The following is a 20526-nucleotide window of genomic DNA, read 5'->3' as shown; positions in this document are numbered from 1 at the left end:
CTGTTTCTTGAACAGCAACCTCTCCAAAACGTCCAGCAGCAGTCCGAGACCCTCATGTCCGAAGCTCTGCACCCAACTGAAATAACAAACATCAAATCGATATCATAACACTGTAAAACTGACAACTGACAGCAACACTTCCATACTCATCTGCCACTGTGGAAAGTTTTAAGGGAGAAAAATACAAGTACAATTCTGTAGAGAAAGCAGCAATAGCGAACTTCTGCATTGATATAATAGACAAAGGGAAACAGCAAATGGAAAGCACATTCAGACACCGTTAAAGCTATATAGTTATATATGCATGTTGTGTATTCTGACCCAATACTACATTTTTGAGGATGATAAGTCTATCAATATTCAAGAATTTACAGGTCTAATGATGTCCATTACACAAATGATTAGATACAAACATCTTTGGAAAGGATTCCATAAATTTGACCAAGATAAATACTGAGTGGGAGATTTTACAGTATCCCGTGTCGTTTGTACAAAGATAGAAAAACACTTATAGAAACACAATGTCGCTAAAGGCCTTGATACAGTGACGTTCATCTTCTGGAGCAGAAAAATGGCTAGAACTAAAAATCAGAATGCAGAGTAAGTAGTTTGGGGCCGCAGGGAACTGGAGGTTATACTATATGGCACAAGTGACATTTGTGAGATGTATCTTTCTGAAGGAGGTTAAGCAAGTTCATCGGAGGATTGAATTTTCAGACTGCTCTGTGTGTGTGAAAGTTGATTTCGGTCCCATTTTATGGAGAAGGTGCCTTTGATGGTTCTCAGGGACTGCTACTTGAGAATAAAGAAGTACTACCTAATGCTTGGAACAAACATAATATACAGCTTTAATTCAATTGTAAAAGGGCACATTTCTTTCCAGGGAGGGAGAAAGTTTGAAGGCAATGCAGAGAACATAACCAAAGGGCGAAATACACTCTTGCAACTACAACTGCGGCTGGCCACGCAGTTGCGTCAACGGACTCGTTTTGGTTTATAGTTCCCGTGCCTTTTTCATACGCCAGAACATTAGGTGGCGCAACGACCGTTTAGAGTCGACCTGCACACCGATATATATATAAATGCTCATATTCGCGGACCTCTTCAGCCAAAAGTTCTTCAACGGGATCCATTGTTCGTGTTTCTGATATGGCTTTTAAAAACAGCGGTATTATGCTATGAAACCGGAATACGAGACTCAGAAGGGATGTGGTTAGCAGACTAATCACTGTCTTGCGGGCTGCAAACGGCTCGCGTAGCTTTGTCGGATAGTAAGAAATTTTGGGCGACGCACGCAAGAGGGCTCACGGGACTGAGCGGGCTTGCATGAGGTTCTTACGCACAGTCCGTGTATTAACGACAGGAAAAGGTCAGCATGCCCAAATTTTGGAGAAACTGACACGAGTAGATAAACAGAAACAAGGTCATACACAGCTGTGGAAGCAGCAAAATGTATTTTAGCAACTACAGGTTAGAGTTGTTTTAAATTTCGGAGTTAAGCCTTTAAGCTTCTCACTGAACAATGTAATCAATTGTTCGGATGTTGTAATGAACTCTGGCCTTGGCTACTAAGATCTCTCTGGAGCCCCATGTTGTGAGAGAACTGTTAGAAGTTTATAACTCAGAAAAATAGGGCATCCCATTACGTAAACCAAACATTTCCTTTAGTCTTCCCGGTTCTGTACTGCAAACAGATGAAGGAACAAGTGTGCAGTCGTGTGCGTGCAATAGTGGCACGTAGCATCACTAAAGAAACAAGCTTTTTCCGTTAATAAATTAATGGATCCTATCAAAACAGAATGGCAATCAAGATTAAAAAAAAATTAAAAAAATTAAAGTGTTACTATTTCTCATCACTGTGAAATCAAAATGGTGGAGATCCAAGGTTTTCACCCAAAAGATACAACAGCAACTTCAAAAGAACAGAGAGGTTTTCACTTTGATTCAAATAAGGAGCATAAACAGGAACAAATAAATTGTTTAGGCAAAACCCTTCAGGGTATGCAAAATATAGAGACAAAGACAACATAAGTGAGATTGGGAGCGACTGCACCTCCCCCTTGATTGAAACCGAATAACCTCTCTGAACATTAGCATTCAGTGTTTGTACAGTCCTAATCAACAAGCTGCATGCCTCCCAGCATCAAATCTACAGAAATTCTCGAGGTGACAACACCAAATGGTAAACAGTTATCTAAATTTCATGTCTTTAAAAAGGAGTACGAAGTTGTATGTAGATGCTTATTTTGTTTCACATCACATGTTGTTTACACCTTGAATGAACACAGGTGGTGGCTGATTTCCATTCATTTTCCACCAATAAACAAGGAAACACTGTACTAGCGATGATTACTCTCTGTGTCTGTGGGTTTTTGGGGATTCAGTGACTCAATATATGAGGAGGGTAGCTGATTCAAAGAGGTACCACAGCAAATTTGACTGCAAATGGCGTTAGGGAAAGTTAATTCATTTCGACTGAAAAAAAAAAGAAAGACCATTGGACCCAACTGGCACTGCAGCAGGTAATTCAAGCTGGTGTAATCCAATTCAGCTTGCCAACTTTGCCGTTTTAAATTCTGTAACTTCATAAGAACAGCGACAGTAACTGGTGAGGTGGTTTCTACAGATCCAGTGTACTGTTGTAAAACAATTACAAAGTGTACAGTGCCCCACAGTCGAGGGCGTCACACGTGAAGCCTTCTTGTGCACATTAGAGTTGGGAGATCAGCCGTATTGTCAGATCCCCAAATGATCACTGAACTTATCTCTCGAGACATCAGCGCTCAGTATGCACAGTACTTACAATTTCAGTTTGCTTAATCTTTGCCGAGAAGAACAACAAAAGACAAGACCATCTTGATCAAACATTTTCACACAAACAACCTCATACAGGGAGTCAGATTTAGACTTTGTGTCCAAACTGTTCCCTGTGAGTTGGATGTGGGAATGTGCAACACCATCAAGGGGGAAACATGTTGTGCTCATGATGTAGTCGAGCATTCATGTGGAGCTTACTAGGATGTAATGGGTTTTAATTTAGTCGAGGGCAATCAGTGCACAAACGAATAGCAACAATTAATTTGATTTAGGCACATATAATAATAATAGTGAATGGTTTGGACTATTTAAAAAACTCACCACGGCTTCAATTCTCCCCGACCTCAGCTGTTATGACAACCTTATGCTAAACTGCCTTCTGCAGCGAGGAAGCAGAGCAGGCCACTGCATCATCGAGGTGTCTGACTATGTATGTGACAGGGTCAAGAAAATACGGGAGGCTGAAAAAAAACTGTCACCACCATTCTGATGAAGACGGGGACGGCTGCCGCCAAGGTAGCTGTGGATTGAGGCTCTCGTGATTGAGAAAAATATATAAATCACTTCTCGCTGGGCCGTGGCCCTGGCCATTCTGGTTATAGAGTAGGCACTGTGAGGGTCTTGACACAAGCTTCATTGAAATGCATAACTCAGTGGCCACTGCATGCTAGCTTTTCATCATCAGTAGCTGAGGCAGAGAGCAAAGGAAAATAACCAGTTGATCTATAGCAGGAATTATTGCATAGGAAACCAACAAGCTTGTACTGTCAAGGTCTGCTGCAACAAATTTGGAAGACATCTGCCTTGAAACATATGAGTGTTTTCAAAAGGCTTTCAAAAGGCTTTTGCTAAGAGGCCTGGCAAATTTACTATATCTCAGAGCCCAGAATGGGGCAATTTAATAGCTGTCCACAACACCTGGAGAAAAGTCTCATCTTCAAGAGCGAGAACAATCAGGCTGAGGCAATAATGTATCCAAGGAATGTGTCTTTGTGTCATAGCTGAAGGTCAGGAAGTCGAGTGGGGATAAGACAGATACCGCTGTGCAGACAGACACTTGGCAATTCTATTGATCTTGTACTTTGTGTCAACTCACGTAACCTGGTACTTTTATGCAGACAATGAACAGCTCGATTAGCTGGCTCACATTGAATCCAAGCACCGAGCCCCTGGTCGGTTTTGTCCGGTGTTGAAGCCAAACAAATTTATTCTAACAAGGGGGTGACTAAAAAGACAGAGACGCTATTTGGAGAGAGAGAAAAAAAACTGGATTGCTTTGTGCAATTTGAATTTGAACAGATAAGATGACAAAAAAGAAAAAGATGAAGCCGCAGATGTCTGGAATATCATTTGTCTGTACTGCAGTTGGTTCAGTTAGTTCAGTTTTATATCACAGCCGTCTGTGACTACACTTTTCGCCACAACATGTAGAATACTTTTGCGGGCATGTGAAAATAATACATTTCTTGAGCAGTGCCGTGGGGGCCACTGACACACTGATTCTTTGTCTGTCTTGCAGACTGTTGATCATTCAGGCATTATGGCCTTCATCCACCTACACGTCAAACCACAACCAATATGGCAGAAGTTAAGCTTGTTTTCGAAAATGGTCCAGCTGATAGCGACCAATGAAGGCCCTCATGACATCGGGGCTGGTGTGTTTAACATTGTAATTAGTCATCTCTCTGTTAACTGTGTATTTCTCATTGGTGTATTATTATGATTAAACTGCAAGCATCATGTGTCCATACACTAATCTAAAGCTAAAAACAAATACGGCTGCAATTTACATAATACAGAAGTTTAAAAAAATATATATAATTGTCAAATCCAAGTTGATGATAACACCTTTTTAAGACAATAGTAATATTCATTTAATCACAAGTGCTTTGCAGTTGACATGCTGTCTGTCTAGACTCTAAAGTAATTAGTATTTAAAATTCTGTTTGCAAATTTAGCATGCTCTGGCAGCCCTTGGGTTTCATTAGTTCTCAACATCTGGCACCCCTCCCACATCCCAAATGACAAACTTTAATCACATTCTCTGCCTGAATGTCCTCAGTGTTCGGAGCCGGAATGTGTAAAAATCATCTGAAAACACTTTGCTGGAGCAACGGCGTCACCAGTTTTATGTCTGACTACTACCGGGTAACATCGCCATTGTCTTTGGTCATTTAGCGACATACAGACAGAATACAACACACAGAACACACACTAAACACACACAGGATTTGAGAAATAATGGCGGATCTTATTAAGGTTATTGTGGCAGAGGGAGCAAATCACTATCTCATGGGTTCTGTCCCACATGATCTCATGGGGATGCGGATGTAAACCAAACGGAGGCTGCCGTGGCGCTACAACTTGCCGTAGTAATACTTGTTGTAAGTGAGGAAAATAAACAGCAGACCGTTGCTTGGAAACACCACCGGCTGCTTTGTCTCGTCTCTCTCATTGGCTAATATACTCCCACTAGGAAATTACTGACGAAAATCACCCAGATCTTTAACTCCTAAACATCGACCGTGTTTGAAATTATTGTGCGAGACACAACAAAGCTGTATTAGCATCACGTTCCCAGATAATCAGGGCCGAAACATTGGGGCCGACCGAGGTCCTATGAATTGCTGTGATAATTGTCCCAAAACTCCAGTCGTCTGAGCCGGGATTTGCATCAACCTGGATTTTTGTGTTGATCTCATCCACACTTGAAGATTAATTCACCATTCTTAATAATGCATACAAAGCTTTGATCGGCTCCGTTGTTAAAACCAGGATCAGTTTCCTCCTCACTATTAAGTCACTGATGGACAGTGTACCGAAACAGGATATTGCTACAGACACACAGAAATCTTCCATGTCTTTTGCGAACCCTGCCTCAAACTTTAACATGAATTCTTAAAAAATAACCCTGTGTTATTGGTCTGTCTGCCAACATGGGGTTGAGATACTGTAAACTACTTGGATTTGTTAATTATACAATGCAATAAACAGGAATTAATGCTCACTCTGGGATCGGAAGAAAACTGTAATCATAACACACCATCAACAGAGTCAAAAGAAGCACAACAGTATTCGACTGAGGGCTAACATCTTACAAAGACACAGAGAAACAGAGCGAGGAAGAGAGCTTTTCTTTTTTCTTTTTTTAAATAAGGAAAAACAAATTCATCATCCCATTCCCTGGGAAACAAAAACAGTCATAAATCAAAGAGAAAAATGAAGTGCCTTATCTGGCTAACTTCACAGCTAAGGTAGCTTGACTTCTAACAGAATCTCAGAAGAATGCCTCCAAGGTTCCCAGGCAGTGAGGCGCATCACTGCACTCCGCTTAAGCGATTACGAACCCCACACACACACACACACACACACACACACACACACACACACACACACACACACACACACACACACACGATTTAAATGTTGTCTTAAGTATAGCAAGTTGACTGACTATAGGAGGGTTCTCCAGGGAGGAGGCAGAAGTAACATGTGCAAATATTATTAAAAAGTTGATGGTGAAATTTATATTTTACCATGAACTGTCAATTTGAGGAGAAAAAAAAACTGTGAAGTCCAACATCCTTGTCAAAGGCTGCTTACACTGATGTCACTGACAGCTTTCACAACCTACCGCTCAACATGAATAGGAAATAAAGCATGCGGGTTGTTCTTTCCAACCTTGTGTGTGAGCACTACATGGGTGGCGGGTGTGCGAGAGAAACGCATCCAAGGTTTATTAAAAACGTTGGTGTAAGGATACAGGATGCTAAACTGAAAAGAAATAAATAAATCTGGAACCTGGAACCTGAAGGTCAGCTTTAATATAAAATCAAAAACCAATTTCCACTTGTTTGTCAGATCCATTTATCAAATCCATTTAATACAATTACATCCTGTAGCCTTGCTGGTCCTGTGGGCTAGCACTGTGGCCTCGCTTCACAAAAAGGGAGAGAGAGCTAGAATAGTGGAGGTGGGGAAGGCAAACAGGGGTCAGAGGCAAGCGTCACAGGACACTCTGGAGCTGCAGGAAGTACCAAATTACCTCCAAGTTGGCCCTCTCTTCGCCAGGAGGAACCTGATGAGGGAGCACATAAGTCTGCCAGCCTAAATCTGACAACACCTGATATTGGACTGAGGCAGAGAGTGAGAGATGTTTGCTGCCACAGTTCCAAGAAAGTGACAGTGACCAGCATCCAAAAACAGTGGCAGACAAACTACCTTCATCGCCAAATCAATCCCACAACTCAGGATTGTAATGGTGCTATTAGATAGCAAGGGGTTACCGCTGTCGGCCCACCGTTTCTAGCCGAGGCAGATTTATGATCTAGCCAGACTATGTCATTACACATAAGCCTGACGGTCCATTTTATTAGAGGTGACTTAATCAAAAGTGGAAGCCTTCAAGGCACGTTCTCCTTGAGGATCACACAGGTGAGGGTTCCATAAACAGCAGTGGGTACGCATAGACTGTGGCTTTTTATACCACTGTTTCATGGGCGCTATTGTAGCAAGTGATCACATATTCTATTCATACATTATATACAGTCATATACAAGCTTTGATATAGTGTTCATGATGTAATAACACAATTCCTAGAATTGTAGTAGCCTTTATATAGCATTTATCACAAATGTGCACAATGAACTAATTAAAACACGGAATTTCAGATGCGGATCAAATGGGATCAAGATAAATCTTTTCTATTTTTTGCCTTACACCAAATGGTGAGAGGCCACCCAGTCATTGCTTTTGATTGCGACCACCAGGGGACAACTCCTCGAATGGCAAAAATAAGTAAAAATGGAGTTCCCCTCATTCTCACTTGACTGGGTTGACAGGTCACTGCAGCTTCCAAAGTCGTCTCTATGTCATAGTTCATTACTGAAGTCACTGATATCACATGAGTCATTATGGTCACTTATATTATTTTAATCCAACAAATGTTTCATTAAAAAAAAGGCAACTGACAAGCGAAAAATAACTAATTTAATGTGAATAAAATTAACACTCGAGTATATTTGCATAGGTAAAGTTTTTACGTGTATCTGTTCTTGACATTGTTTGCACATTTTTTCCAAATGTCAATGATTCAAATGAATAAAAAAAAGACAATTAAAGCCGACAAAAAATAAATAAAGTGGATTCATGATCATTAAAAAGGTCTTAACACTATTTTTGGACGTCTTGATAGAGCTGCAGTGCGCAACGGGTTCTAGAAGACCAAATTCAAAATGAACTAGCTGTACATTAATGTGAGTAGAGAGCAGCAGTGAGAGGGGGTGCTTTTCATGTGTGAGCTCAAGAAGATGAGCACAAATAGTCAGACTTAAAACTATAGACTTGAAATAATTAAACTTCAATGCTGCGAAGCGAAAGCAAATTAGTGTTGAGATTCTCCTCCTGTCGTCACCGACGTCCCGTGGTTATCGGCTCAGAAATGGAGGATAAAACTCCATTCAGAATACTTGCATTTTAAGTTGTTTGCTTGTTGTATTGTGGAAAGCCCTAGAAATGCCTTGATTCAGACGTTTTACAAATCTGCACCATTATGTGGTTATCTCTGCATCTTTTCTCAGTTTATAGCAATTAATTCCCACCAACATCTGTTAATTTGGGGTTCATACAGTTGAGTTCAACCAGCCGTGTGTGGCTTGCAGTGAATACAGCTCAGTGAAACTCGCTCAGCACGTCAGGATGATGTTATGAAACCAAACACGACATTTGGTTATCCAACGTAACAGGAACTTTTTCTCGTATGCGAGACTTCCACAAAATGTGGAAAGCAGCAAAAGTGATTATTTTGCCAATGGATAAAACACATGGCAAGAGTCTCAAAGATGATGCAAGACAACAGTCATCCGCACGACAAGAAAGGCATTTTGGGGAGTGTATCAGGGTTCATCCTCATTTTACAAATACTTTTGTATGACTTTTAGGCAAATTACTACAATATTATGAAGTAAAATGTGTTAAAACCCAAGAACTCCACACATGGCTTTAAATACTATCAACAGGTGGGAGGCAATAGTGTTTGAAAAATAAGCAATAAATAAATTAATAGATATTTTATCTAGTAACACTGACAAATATTTGCAGAACTTTAGAAGCAGTGTCGGTGAAGGAGATTTTGGAAATTCTAAACCAAATCTTTACAATTAACCTCATGGAATTAAGCGTAGAGATTTCTATGTTTTAACCACCCAAATAAATTCTCAGTTTATTTTTTTTTCATGTCTGCAAGCTTCTTATGAATCTGTTTTTCAATCTCCAGCAGAGAGGCTTTCTTTTCTTTTGCAGTGTGGCAGAAAGCATTGAATTTGGTGATCAAGGTCAGTTTGCTTGTTGCTTCTGATTTCTCAGCGTATTCATCACTGATTTCTTAAGGTTTCAAATGTATTTCTTCGTTTTCAAATGTTCTCCCTCTCCCTGCTTCCTTTTCCAAGACTGAAAAAAGCTATTTTCAAATTCCATACACACCCTGCATTGAACAGAAGAATATCTGTGACATTAGTTGTGAAAATGGCTTACTGGGATCAAATAGATCATACATCGGTGTGTATGGTGATAGGTGGTAATAGGTGGTGGTAAAGTGTTAAAAAAGTCAGTGAAGCTTAGATTGGCTGCCTTTAAAAGTGGCTCTATAATGTGGATATTGTGCAACCTCAGACAGAGAGAGCCCAAAGCAACAAACTAAATCTAAGAGGAGTCAACCAAGACAAGACTGCCAGGGATCTGCTCGTCAATGTAGCTTAGATAGAACCAAAAGGGAAACCCACTTCCCCCTAGTCACCGTCAGATTCAGTTTGTACTGGCAGCAGATGTACCTTTGCAAAACTAGCCATCCTACCAAAAACAATATTATAGTCCTAAAAAAATGTACATCTACAATATTGTTTTATCTTGATTTTTTGAGAAAATAATAATTGATCAAATGTTGTCTTGCTTAAAATGAAGGAATCAAAATGTTCTAGAAAACACTATTCTTCAAAACGGCAAAAAGACACAATAATGTGAGTAATTTAAACTGGAAAATAAACAACAAGCCCAGGTCAAAAGAGTTAACTTCATGCAACGTTGATTGTTCTTGTGACGATTTACAAATACAAATGTGTCGGATCCATTCCAATTAACTATTTATAAATGTTGTGTTAAACTAATGACAATGTAGCCTAACATGCAGGTATACATACAAGCCCAAAAAACATACAACATGAAAGAGTAATTTGTAAGAGATTATGAAAGAGGATACATTAACGTAGGAGATTACATGTGAACATGACATAATTGCCATTTCTTTGTTAGCATTTCTCCTTTAAAAAAAAAAAAAAGGAAAAAAAAATATTGACAGCAATAAATAAACACGGCATGCAAAACTTGACAACATATACAAAACAGATGGACAGAGAAAAGGTATAACTGTGGACCTATTCAAGATCTTTTCAAGAACAACTTCAAAAGCTAGTTGTCATTGCTGGGTTATTGGGTCATATTCAATTAGTTGGCATAGAAGTTGATCATAAAGTGCAATTCCAATTTCCAGCTCTTTGATGGAGCACCACAATATGCCTTGTTTTATTAAAGTGTATTTAGACTCTGTCCATTATTAACAAAAGGAATTACACAAGAGAAAATTGTGATGACACCAATCAAAGCTAATAATCAGTTAAAAAACAGTTGAAAGAAGATATAACCATGTACTGTACCTGACAGGGTTGCTGGTAAGCGACACTCGCAGCGAGTCTAGACAGGCAAACAGACGTTCGTCCATCACCCCCGACTTCAGCTCTCCCAGGAATTCCTGGGGAGATATCTGATGGCTGCTCCTCAAGCTGCCCTGGAAAATTATAGAGAGAAAGAATCTCCTTAGTGCAGCCCGAAAAAAAGGGATCAAAACAACATGAGGCCAAGAACTCTCAATAGTTGGTACACTGTTAGCTTTCAAAAAGTACAAAATGTTCAAAACTGCCCAAGGATTTCTTGACTGTACCGTGTACCTGTCTCTTTATAAACCTGAAAATCTATTTGAGTCTAGTCTACTTGAATAAACTTCATTCTCATAAGCCCTGTTAGATAAGTGTACATGCCATTTTTCACTATATTTCTTTCACAAAATGGCGCTTTAGAGTGCAAATAACTTCGCCAGCACGATGCAATGGTTACAAAGACCAGAATAACTCCATGAATGTTTTCCCTTAACGTCCTAAAAGTGGCACAGTTTGTCCAGTTTGAATCGTTAATTCTACAAAATATTAATTTATTGAAACATAAAAACTATAACTTAAATGTTAATAAAAAAAGTTATTGAAGTTGTAGGATAACATATTAGGGGTTTAACCACCAAACTATCAGATCACTATACATTCTGAATGTGTGGCTGTTATTTTTCTTCCTGAATGACAGATTTGTCAGTCAAAACATCTTCCTTCGTTATACTTTTCTGATAGTCTCTGAATTATTTTCAAAACCTCCAAATATTTAACATAAAAACAACACATGACCCAAATAGCACATGTACAAACAGATTTGATAATATTTGCATATTGTTTCAAAATGTTGTCATCAACAGAAATCACAGCAATGTTCTAGAATCGTTGATCACATGCAAAAGGAAACCACTATGCATTTGTAGTTGCGTGACTGAAAGGTCACCCAATCCCGATATTAAGGACTTGTTTTACGGGTCCAACATACCAATCAAATGTATCCGACGATAGAAACAAAACGACTAATGTACTGTAATAATCTACATGCATCTCGCTAAACTCTCACCTGCAGATTGTATAGTCGGCAGCAGCAAGACCATTAAAGTTTAAGCTTTTCTTCACGTTTCATTTGTGATGTTGGTGTGGAGAGAAAGTTACATTTATTTGGTTCATCAAGATAGCTGCACTATTGCCAAAACATCCCATATCGCTAGGAACATTTTTTTATTCATCAAGGGCCTCAGTAATCAGCTTGTATCACTACCAGCAGGAATAAATAATCCCTGGCATGCCGAAGCTGCAAAAACAATGGAACTATGCCCAGTCTGGCTCTCCCCTGACACCTAAAGCCCAACTCTATGATATCTTCCTTAATACATGAACAATCTAAAATCAGATGTCAAAATCTTGCTGGGAAAAAATTAAAAAAACACCACTAATAATCAAAGAATGTGTGATATAATTATCGTAAGCACCTCTGTAGCCTTAAAAGGGAAACTGATCATGTGCATGTTGAATGAAAGCCAAGAGACCAAAAAAAGAAACTTCAGCTCCAAGTCTCTTGTGACATTCAATGACTACTGAATAGCTTGGTATCCAATTTGAACCTCTGGAAAAAGAAAAAAAAGCTTTGCCACTGGTTTCCCAGATGAGGTCCTGCATCAGTACCACCAGGCAAATGAATGCACCCTCCTTCCAATCAGCTCGTGGTCCAATGAATCAAGCTCTCCTCAGCAACAACACTGCCACCCTCCAGTGTCACCAATTTGACCCACCACCTGCCTTCATACAAGCCCATCAACGAAACAGTGCGTGTCTCTTCTGGCCTACTGGTAATGATAAAGACGTGATGATGACCAGTCCGTTCGTTTCTCTGCATCTCGAAAGGCTTTCAGCAGTCGAACCATGAGGAAACCACGAGTGCTGTTCACGGCAGCAACAGTGCTTTGGCCTTTTTCTCGCTACAGGAGATTTAGTGAGAGCCATTTGGCCCGACCGCTGTAATCAGGTATGAACCCACCGGCAGACTCAGCCACATAATTTGCTGCAGGAGCATCTTAGAAAGTGTTCCCTGTGAGCCTTCTACTTCTTTATTTTCAATAGAAGATGTGTTTTCAACTTGGTGAGAGCTTCCGTGCTATTAATAGACTCGCTTAAGGTTGGATGCCTTTTGACCCGTAAAGTGCCCCGCACGGGGGAGAGCCCTTCCAGGATTTAGCAGGTCTGTTCAAGTGGTGATATGAACCCCAAATGAGTTCTAATACTGGTGTTATTTTATATAATTTTTTCTAAATTTATTTGTGAAAAGATTTTTTATTTTTTTTTAAATAAAAAAATTAATTGTACCACATTTAGATCATTACTATAAACACCTCGCATTATTTTTAAAACGATTTCCCGACAATGCGTTTCGAGTCGCTTCGAGTGTTTTTAACTCCACGGTGATGAATCACAATAAACCAAAGCCTTAGTCTGTTAGCAAGGATTTTAGTCAAAAACTGTGTTCGGTTCAAAAATGAAAAAGTTAGAAGCGTTATGCCTAAACATGCTTGGATTGAGGCAACCCTATATTCAAAGTCTGCATAAATCCCACCGTATGACGTGTGACACGTTCGAAAAAAGAAAAGTGGAGGAAATCGCTTACCCCAGTTTGCAGTCTGAAATGTCGAAGAAGTAGGAAAACGAAACAGCCCGGCTTCACGTGGATTTTTCAGGTGCTAATTCATCCACTAAGATTCATACAGGAGAATTACATAAAGGTGTTTTCCTCTATTTTTCTATTATTATTCAGATATTTATTTTAACTGAAAACTGATTATTGGCATTAATTGGCCAAATTTATTATTGTTGGTTAAATGGTTGATTATTAACATTTTGTTGTTCAAAAAGTACTAAGTAGTTAACAAATCAGCGCACCGTTTACATTTTATAATGTACAGTTACCTACAACTATGCATTTGTTTCTCTTTCAATGATCAGCTCCTTCAACAATCAATCACTGTAATTGAGGTCTTAGACACGATTGGAATTTGGGAGCCAGTAGACCACAATTTAGGTTTGATCAATGTTGAGCCAATAAGCCCCTGCCTCATGTTCTCAAATGCGAGCTGATTAAAAGTCTCTGAGGCTTGCGAGCAGTTCATCCCGAAGAAGTTAGAGGTAAATTGAGCCCCTCTCTTTGGCTGGTTTACAGAAAGTTTTGTGCAAAACATGAACATTTTGAGGACATCCACTTGATTTATTAAAGTTAGACAGGCGCATATCAGCATTAGCTTTGGCTTTAGATTGAGGACTGCGGGTTTTGATCCAGATCTATTTCATTGAAACTCCATGTAGAGGGATTACAGGAGAACCATTATAGCAACCAATAAGTAGAGCAGAGTCATTTCTGGAAAGAGTTCCCAGGTGTTTTAAAAAGGCAACACAAAGTAAAACACAATCTCCTACACAGCAGGGGAACTGCAGACAAGTCGGCACAGCGGGGTGTCCAGTAAGTAGCTTCATTTTGGTTATTTCAGGACAAGTGCTACACACCACATATAACTATGTCAGCAAGGGGCATGCATCAGATTTGGATGCAGTATTAAAAGGTTGATTGGCGAAGCCGTCTTGAAGTTGAGAAGGGTTTAGCAGTAATGTGTTTTTTGTTTGGCTCAATTAAGAGAAATGTAACAGGCAATTTGTTGCTGAATAAATGTTACAACTCATCAAGACCCAGGGCAAATTGCTGTGCCTTGCTTGCCACCTGCTGATTAGTGTTAAGGGAGTTGTCCTTGAATTATTCCTCATCCTGGCCCCATCCCTACTTCACCTATTTCCGCCTTGCTGGAACCACACCCATCTTTGAAGTCCACCTTTACTTTGCTGTCAACAACCGATTTGTAAAGTTTCGCAACACGATGTTGGATGACTGCGGCGCAATTATGCTGAATGAGTTATTTACAAGAAACTTATAAGCACATCTTTGGTAATCACACGTTTTATAGTGGTGCTTTTATGTCCTGAGCTGTCGAGTCAATCAACTAACCCAGTCCCCAAAATTGTAGGAGTGTTAGTCGACTAAGAATTTTCTTTGGTCGAGGACAGCCATACTAATCAGCTCCAGTGGCTTTACAAGCCACTAATACATTGTGCAAGGCCCGTGTCTGGGTTCATAATATTATCCGTAGTCGCACAGCTCCGACTCCTTCTGGAACTGCGTCTGAATGAAGCCGCTTCCCGCACTCCTTCAGGCGGACCGGCAGCAGTTGAGTTCTGATTCAGCAGGACGGCGATGATGTCGGGCGAGCTTCTCCACGCTAATTGGCTTTCGCAACTCAGGGTCCGGCGAATTTTTCGCTAAAGTTGACAAGTGCAAGGGACCCAAATACTCAGGTTTCCCTGATCGACGCTCCATCTTTTTGGATCCAATTGCTGCTTAACTAACTTGTCTCCCTTGTAATGTAGAGTTTTGTACCTGTGTTAGACATTGAGAGAGAGAGACAGAGAGAGAGAGAGAGAGAGAGAGAGAGACAGAGACAGAGACAGAGACAGAGAGAGAGAGATAGATAGATAGATAGATAAATAGATAGATAGATAGATAGCAACCATTTGCGTCTGTGTATTGACTTTAATTGTAATCTACTCAAATATTTTGAAACTCTTTCGGTGTGAACACACCATTACTCTCACACTAGATTAAGTCAGTAATTACTGATATGAGAGATACTTTATGTCTCTTTGCTTATTTTCAAAACTTCACTCTCTAAACATATAATTTACCGCAATTTATGTAAATGTAGCATTTCATAAAAACTGGCGTTTTGAAGGTATTTAATTTGTTGCCAATTTGCCAGTGGCAACAAATTATTTTATTACCATGCAGGTAAACAAATCAGGCTATACAAACAGGCTGGTCCCCATGGTAACTAGAGATGGACAGCCTCGGGCGACTTTGGAGGGATGTCTGATTACAGCAAATATAATAAATGCTACCCTTCTTTGCGGGACACTGTGCCAAGTTGTTAACCAGAAAACATTATTACTGTACAAATAAATAAATAAAAACATGTAAAAGGATAATCTTAGCTGTCAGCAAACAGCATGTGTTAAGATATGGGGCATTCATTAACGGTTGCTTTAAGTTACTATGTGCCATCAGAAAGAGGTTATTCAAAAGCCTCCGTTACATGAAATCAATTTTTAAAAAGCCTCAGGGAGGCTGTTTTCATTATTATTCAAACTAAGTATCACAGACCGAACTCATATTTGCTATGAACACGATCGGTAGATATTTAATGGAATATCACCTGCAAATTGTAATCTTTCAATTGGATTATAGTCTTAAGGGGAAGAAAAATTACTGTAGAGTTTGGCCTTTTTATTGGTGGAGAAGAGAAAGGTCCATAGTTTCGACTTTTTTGGAGATCGCTTTTCTCTAAACACCAACAGTTTTACCACCCTTCATCGAGGTCTGTCCGTCTTCCTTAAGGTTGCGTAAAAGAATGGCTTCGGGCTAAATGTTGAAACTTTGAAGGAGGACCAATCAACCATGGAAGCAAATGCACAAAATTGAAGCAATTACCTTCCAGCAGTCAAAATTGTTATTAAGAATTAATATCAAACCTCATCTATTTGTGTATTACTCAAAAATATCAATTATTTATTGCGTAATTCTCTATAAACCATAAGAAACAGAAATCAAAGATGAAAATCTATTTTGATCACCTTTTGGGACAAAGTGAGCGAACCAAAGAGAAAGCAAGAGACAGGGCGAGGGACATACGCTCAGTAATATGCATCATTGGGCTCATGTGGATATTAGTGAGTGAGCCCCACCCGCCCACAACATAAGCTTCACTATAACTCAGTTGCGAGTCGTCAGGACCCGCTAGGCCTTCTCTGATGGGCCAAACGGAATCACAAAGTTAGAGCTATTTTATAAGATAATTTTTTATTTAAAAATTTAAAAAAAATCTTTTTTTTTAAGAACTAAAAGTTATATATATTTTAGAATGTAACTGTTTTTCACAAATACACAACATATATTATATATTTTTTTTTCCTATTAGCTTATATTCTCATTAAGCAGCTCATGTCTGTGCTCCAGCTGCTTTGCTTTCTGTTTCTGTAGCCATCTCGCTGGCCAGCTTGACTGGCACTCACATCTCACCTGTCTTTCTTTATGTCTCTCTCTCTCTTCTCTCCGTCTTCTCTCTCTTCGCCGGTTAAACACGGTGACGCCTGCTATTTGGTTCTGACCTACTCACAGTCAGCGCAATAGACCCTGCACCACACACTCCGGTACTTTAGGTGGCACTTCTACTGCATATCGCTGTATGCACCTATCGCTGTATTGCGCTTGTTTAACTGTAGAAGAAGGACACTAATTTATCAGCGATCAGCTGGGGGGAGAACGCAATCAGCTGGTAAACTCTACAGCTGGCATATTGACAATTTTCACGGCCTGCCACTGCTATAACTTGAGGACTGGGATATTTGATGACTCTTGCAAAGAACCATGTTGACATCCAGGCCTCTTAATTTAACATTTAAATGACTACTCTGTTAGATTTTACTTTTCCCATTATGATTATCATTATCTCAGTATTTTTTACAAATGTGCAGACCCCTCTCACCCAAAACACTTCCAGCTCATTCTGGGGGACCCCGAGGCGTTCCTAGGCCAGCCGGGAGATATAATCCCTCCAGCGTGTTCTGGGTCTTCCGCGGGGTCTCCTACCAGTTGGACAAGCCTGGAAAACCTCTAATGGGAGGCGTCCAGGAGGCATCTGAATTAAATGCCCGAACCACCTCAGCTGACTCCTTTCAATACGAAGGAGTAGCAGTTCAACTCAAAGTTTCCTCCTGATGTCTGAGTTCCTTACCCCATCTCTAAGGCTGAGGCCATCCTACGGAGGAAACTCATTTTGAAACCCAACAACAATATATATATATATATATATATATATATATATATATATATATATATATATATATATATATATATATATATATATACACACACACACACACACAAGAGCGAGCATAATGATACAGTGAAAAACATAAATAGAAATGAAGTTCAAAATACACATTTAAACACTTACAGTTTTAGAGGCTGTAAAAATATACCGGATGACCATCTCTCTCTTTGTGTTGAGGTCCTTCTCTCTCAAAGGAGTCTTTTTTTCCTCACTCAAGTTCATGTCCTCCTGAAATTTAAAAAAAAATGTTTTAATCTAATTGGGGGGAGGTGGGGAAGATTCACAATCACAAAAAATATGTTTGAGTAGTGTGTGAGAAGTTGACTGAAAAACAGTGTAAAAGAGTGTTGTCTAGTATTATTGTTATTATTATACCTATTATCCATCTAAAAGCTGTAATATATGTGTATAGATAACCAGAAGAAAGAACTACATTTTAAAAGTGTTCCTTATTTATACATTTTCTGTATTTTCATTCAAAAGATGTTCAAAACATGAAACATGCCCATCTTGCTATATTCAATATTTCCTTTTACATCTTTATCCAAAACTTTCCCACTCAGTCACTTTGCTTCACATGTAGGTTTCACATTGTCACACTACTATTTTTCTATGAAACATTTGATGATATTTTATATGATTAAAAGCAACATACCATCATCTTTTCAAACAAAGCCAATATTTCTTTCTCAGAGGTGATCTTTGATGAAAGCTCCTCAAACTGATGTGAGGTGGCTGATGAAGAAGTGGACCAGTCATTAGTAGTGTGTTTTGAGTGCGATAAAGGTGGCCGCTCCTTTTTACTGCCGGGGATTCGAATGCTGGCAAATCTGTCCAGCTGTATAGACAGAGAAAAACACAGTAAAAACAGAGAAACGTACACAAGGATATTCAGTGCTAAGTTGAGATACAATATGTTTAGTGTATTTAATGTAGACAATACAGTCTATTAACAAGTTAGATAAACAATGTCATTAGTGGGAACAAAGCACATACGGTACACCAGACATCTGTTTAACACATGTTGAGGAAAGACATGTAGAGTTAACAGAGACATTAGTTAGTGAGAAAAGCAGCCTGTGTTCTGTGATGTGAATGAATCCAATGAAGGTACAGTTTCATTGCCACTCAAAATAAGAAGATTAGATGACTTTTAGTAGAGGGATGTTAGAGGTTGCAGAGACTGACAACCAAGTAAAGAGAAAGCACAGCTTCTCGAATCTTACCACATCATCTGTGATATTCCTAAATGGTAAGTGCTAAAGGGGGGGTACAGAAGAAAAAAAAGAATCAGGACACTTCAAGTAAAATTGTTTCAACCCTGATAGTATTTATGAACAGATAATCACATTTTGGTTCTTTATACACTGCATTGCAAATGTGTGACATTTGTTTTCTTGCAGCATTGTGGTGCATTTTGAAAACAACAACAGTAAAGTGTTGCTGTTGTTTAGCTTCTACTTTGATGCGCTCACCTCAAAATACAAAAAGAGAGGGATGCTTCCTCAAATTTTTCTAAGAAAAGGACTGGTATCTGAGAATTGCAGTGGCTATGTCATTAACAGACCTTCACCAGTGATCCTTCAGATTGCCATGTATATGGGAACCTGCTGTGATGTTAAGTTAGTGGGCAGCATCTATCAAAGCTGTGATTCACAGGTTTTAAAAAGGGACCAATGTGTGCATGCTGAATAAAGCCCAAACTGCCGCACATTCCCCAGGAGCCTGTACAACCATCACCAAGCACGGTGGGTGGGTGCCAAAGTTCCCCTCAAAAAAGAAAATCCTTTTGCGGCATCCAGCAGGGCAGTTTTTAGCAGATTATTAAACATATGTGCAAATGTCTAAAACCAAATGGCATGTTAATCAACATCAATGGCACCAGTCGCGTAAGCATGAATAGCTCCAAGTGCTCAAACGAGCCCTGTCTGGAAATTATAAAGGATGTATTTGTGACTTAGGAGAGGAGATTGGCAGTTGGCGTGTTGTTATCTGAGCGCCCCAGCTACCTTGGTGCCTGCCGAGCAACTTTTGTCTGCTACTTTTTCTGCTCTAGCGGATTTTTTGTTTGTCTGTCTGTCTGTCTGCCTGTCTTTCTTTCTTTCTGTCTTTCTTTCTTTGTTTTTGGTAGACTTCTTGGGAAAGTTGCCATCTTTATTTCGAACAGGTGTAACAGAGTCAAAAAAGAAATCCTAAAAAAAAAATCCTAATAAGAAAAGGGAACTCAATGCAGAAAATATAAAATTTCAAAAAGCTGTCATATTGACACGCTGAATGAAAAACCGACATGGAAAGGTTAGGATTCCTTCAAGCACAACAGCAGACCGCACAGAACCTCTGAGAAATAAATCAATACACACCAGTGTGTAATTAAATAAAATCGCCGGGAATAAAATGTGTCAACCTGTCAATGAGCCATCCTCCTAATGAGTGCTTCAAGATTCATACATTTTTGTCCAAACTGTGCTCGAAAAGCAACAGACTGAAAGGTGACATGAGAAAATGTTAATAATATGTTAGAGGCCAATGTTTCTGAAATAAAGTTGAATTGAACTGATAAAATTACCCACAATATGAAGAATACAGGAATTTTTCGTCTCCACTGATGAGCTTGACAATTGGTCAAACTAATTGGACACAGCTGTCAAACTTTTATCTCAGTGTAACAGACTATGCAAGAATAGGCGTCTAATTGGAATAGCACTAACCACAGTAAGACAAACCCCAACAGTGACTATACTTACTGATTTTGTTGAAATGTTAAAAAGGGGTCAAATGCACCTCGAAAGAGGTCAAAATTATACAACATGGATAGTATGAGGTCAATCACAAGTGCATGAAAAAACACGAGGGAAGCATAAGCAATAAATTGTGAAATAATTAACCAAATTCAATTCAGCGTTCCCGGCCCGGCCTCTATTCTCAAAAACGTTTTCACCTTGCCCTGCACTTCAACTGTTGGACGCTTGTTTTAATATTCATTTGAATATTACTGTCCACTACATAGAAATGATAGGCTGGTTTTAAGAAACTTCATT

The 20526-nt window shown here is 39.3% G+C and overlaps 1 protein-coding gene across 4 annotated transcripts in view; it reads right to left on the bottom strand.

The window, feature by feature from the left end:
- LOC137787243 (protein diaphanous homolog 3-like) overlaps positions 1-20526 on the bottom strand; it is a 155362-nt gene that overhangs the window by 129344 nt on the left and 5492 nt on the right. For 3 of the 4 annotated variants that reach the window (XM_068579607.1, XM_068579581.1, XM_068579589.1), the window contains 5 exons: positions 18715-18747; positions 18144-18326; positions 17612-17716; positions 10524-10654; positions 2-76 (listed from right to left, as the gene is read on the bottom strand). In XM_068579607.1, the coding sequence (XP_068435708.1) occupies positions 2-76; positions 10524-10654; positions 17612-17716; positions 18144-18326; positions 18715-18747 (527 nt within the window). The remainder of the gene's footprint in view (position 1; positions 77-10523; positions 10655-17611; positions 17717-18143; positions 18327-18714; positions 18748-20526) is intronic. The other variant, XM_068579599.1, reaches the window with a different exon arrangement.

The sequence above is a fragment of the Clinocottus analis genome, unplaced genomic scaffold (assembly GCF_023055335.1).
Source record: "Clinocottus analis isolate CAN_PGR_092001 unplaced genomic scaffold, fCliAna1.0.p SCAF_1, whole genome shotgun sequence".
NCBI lineage: Eukaryota > Metazoa > Chordata > Actinopteri > Perciformes > Cottidae > Clinocottus > Clinocottus analis.
Note: the sequence above shows the minus strand (reverse complement) of the source record. Positions and strands in the feature narration are given on the sequence as shown.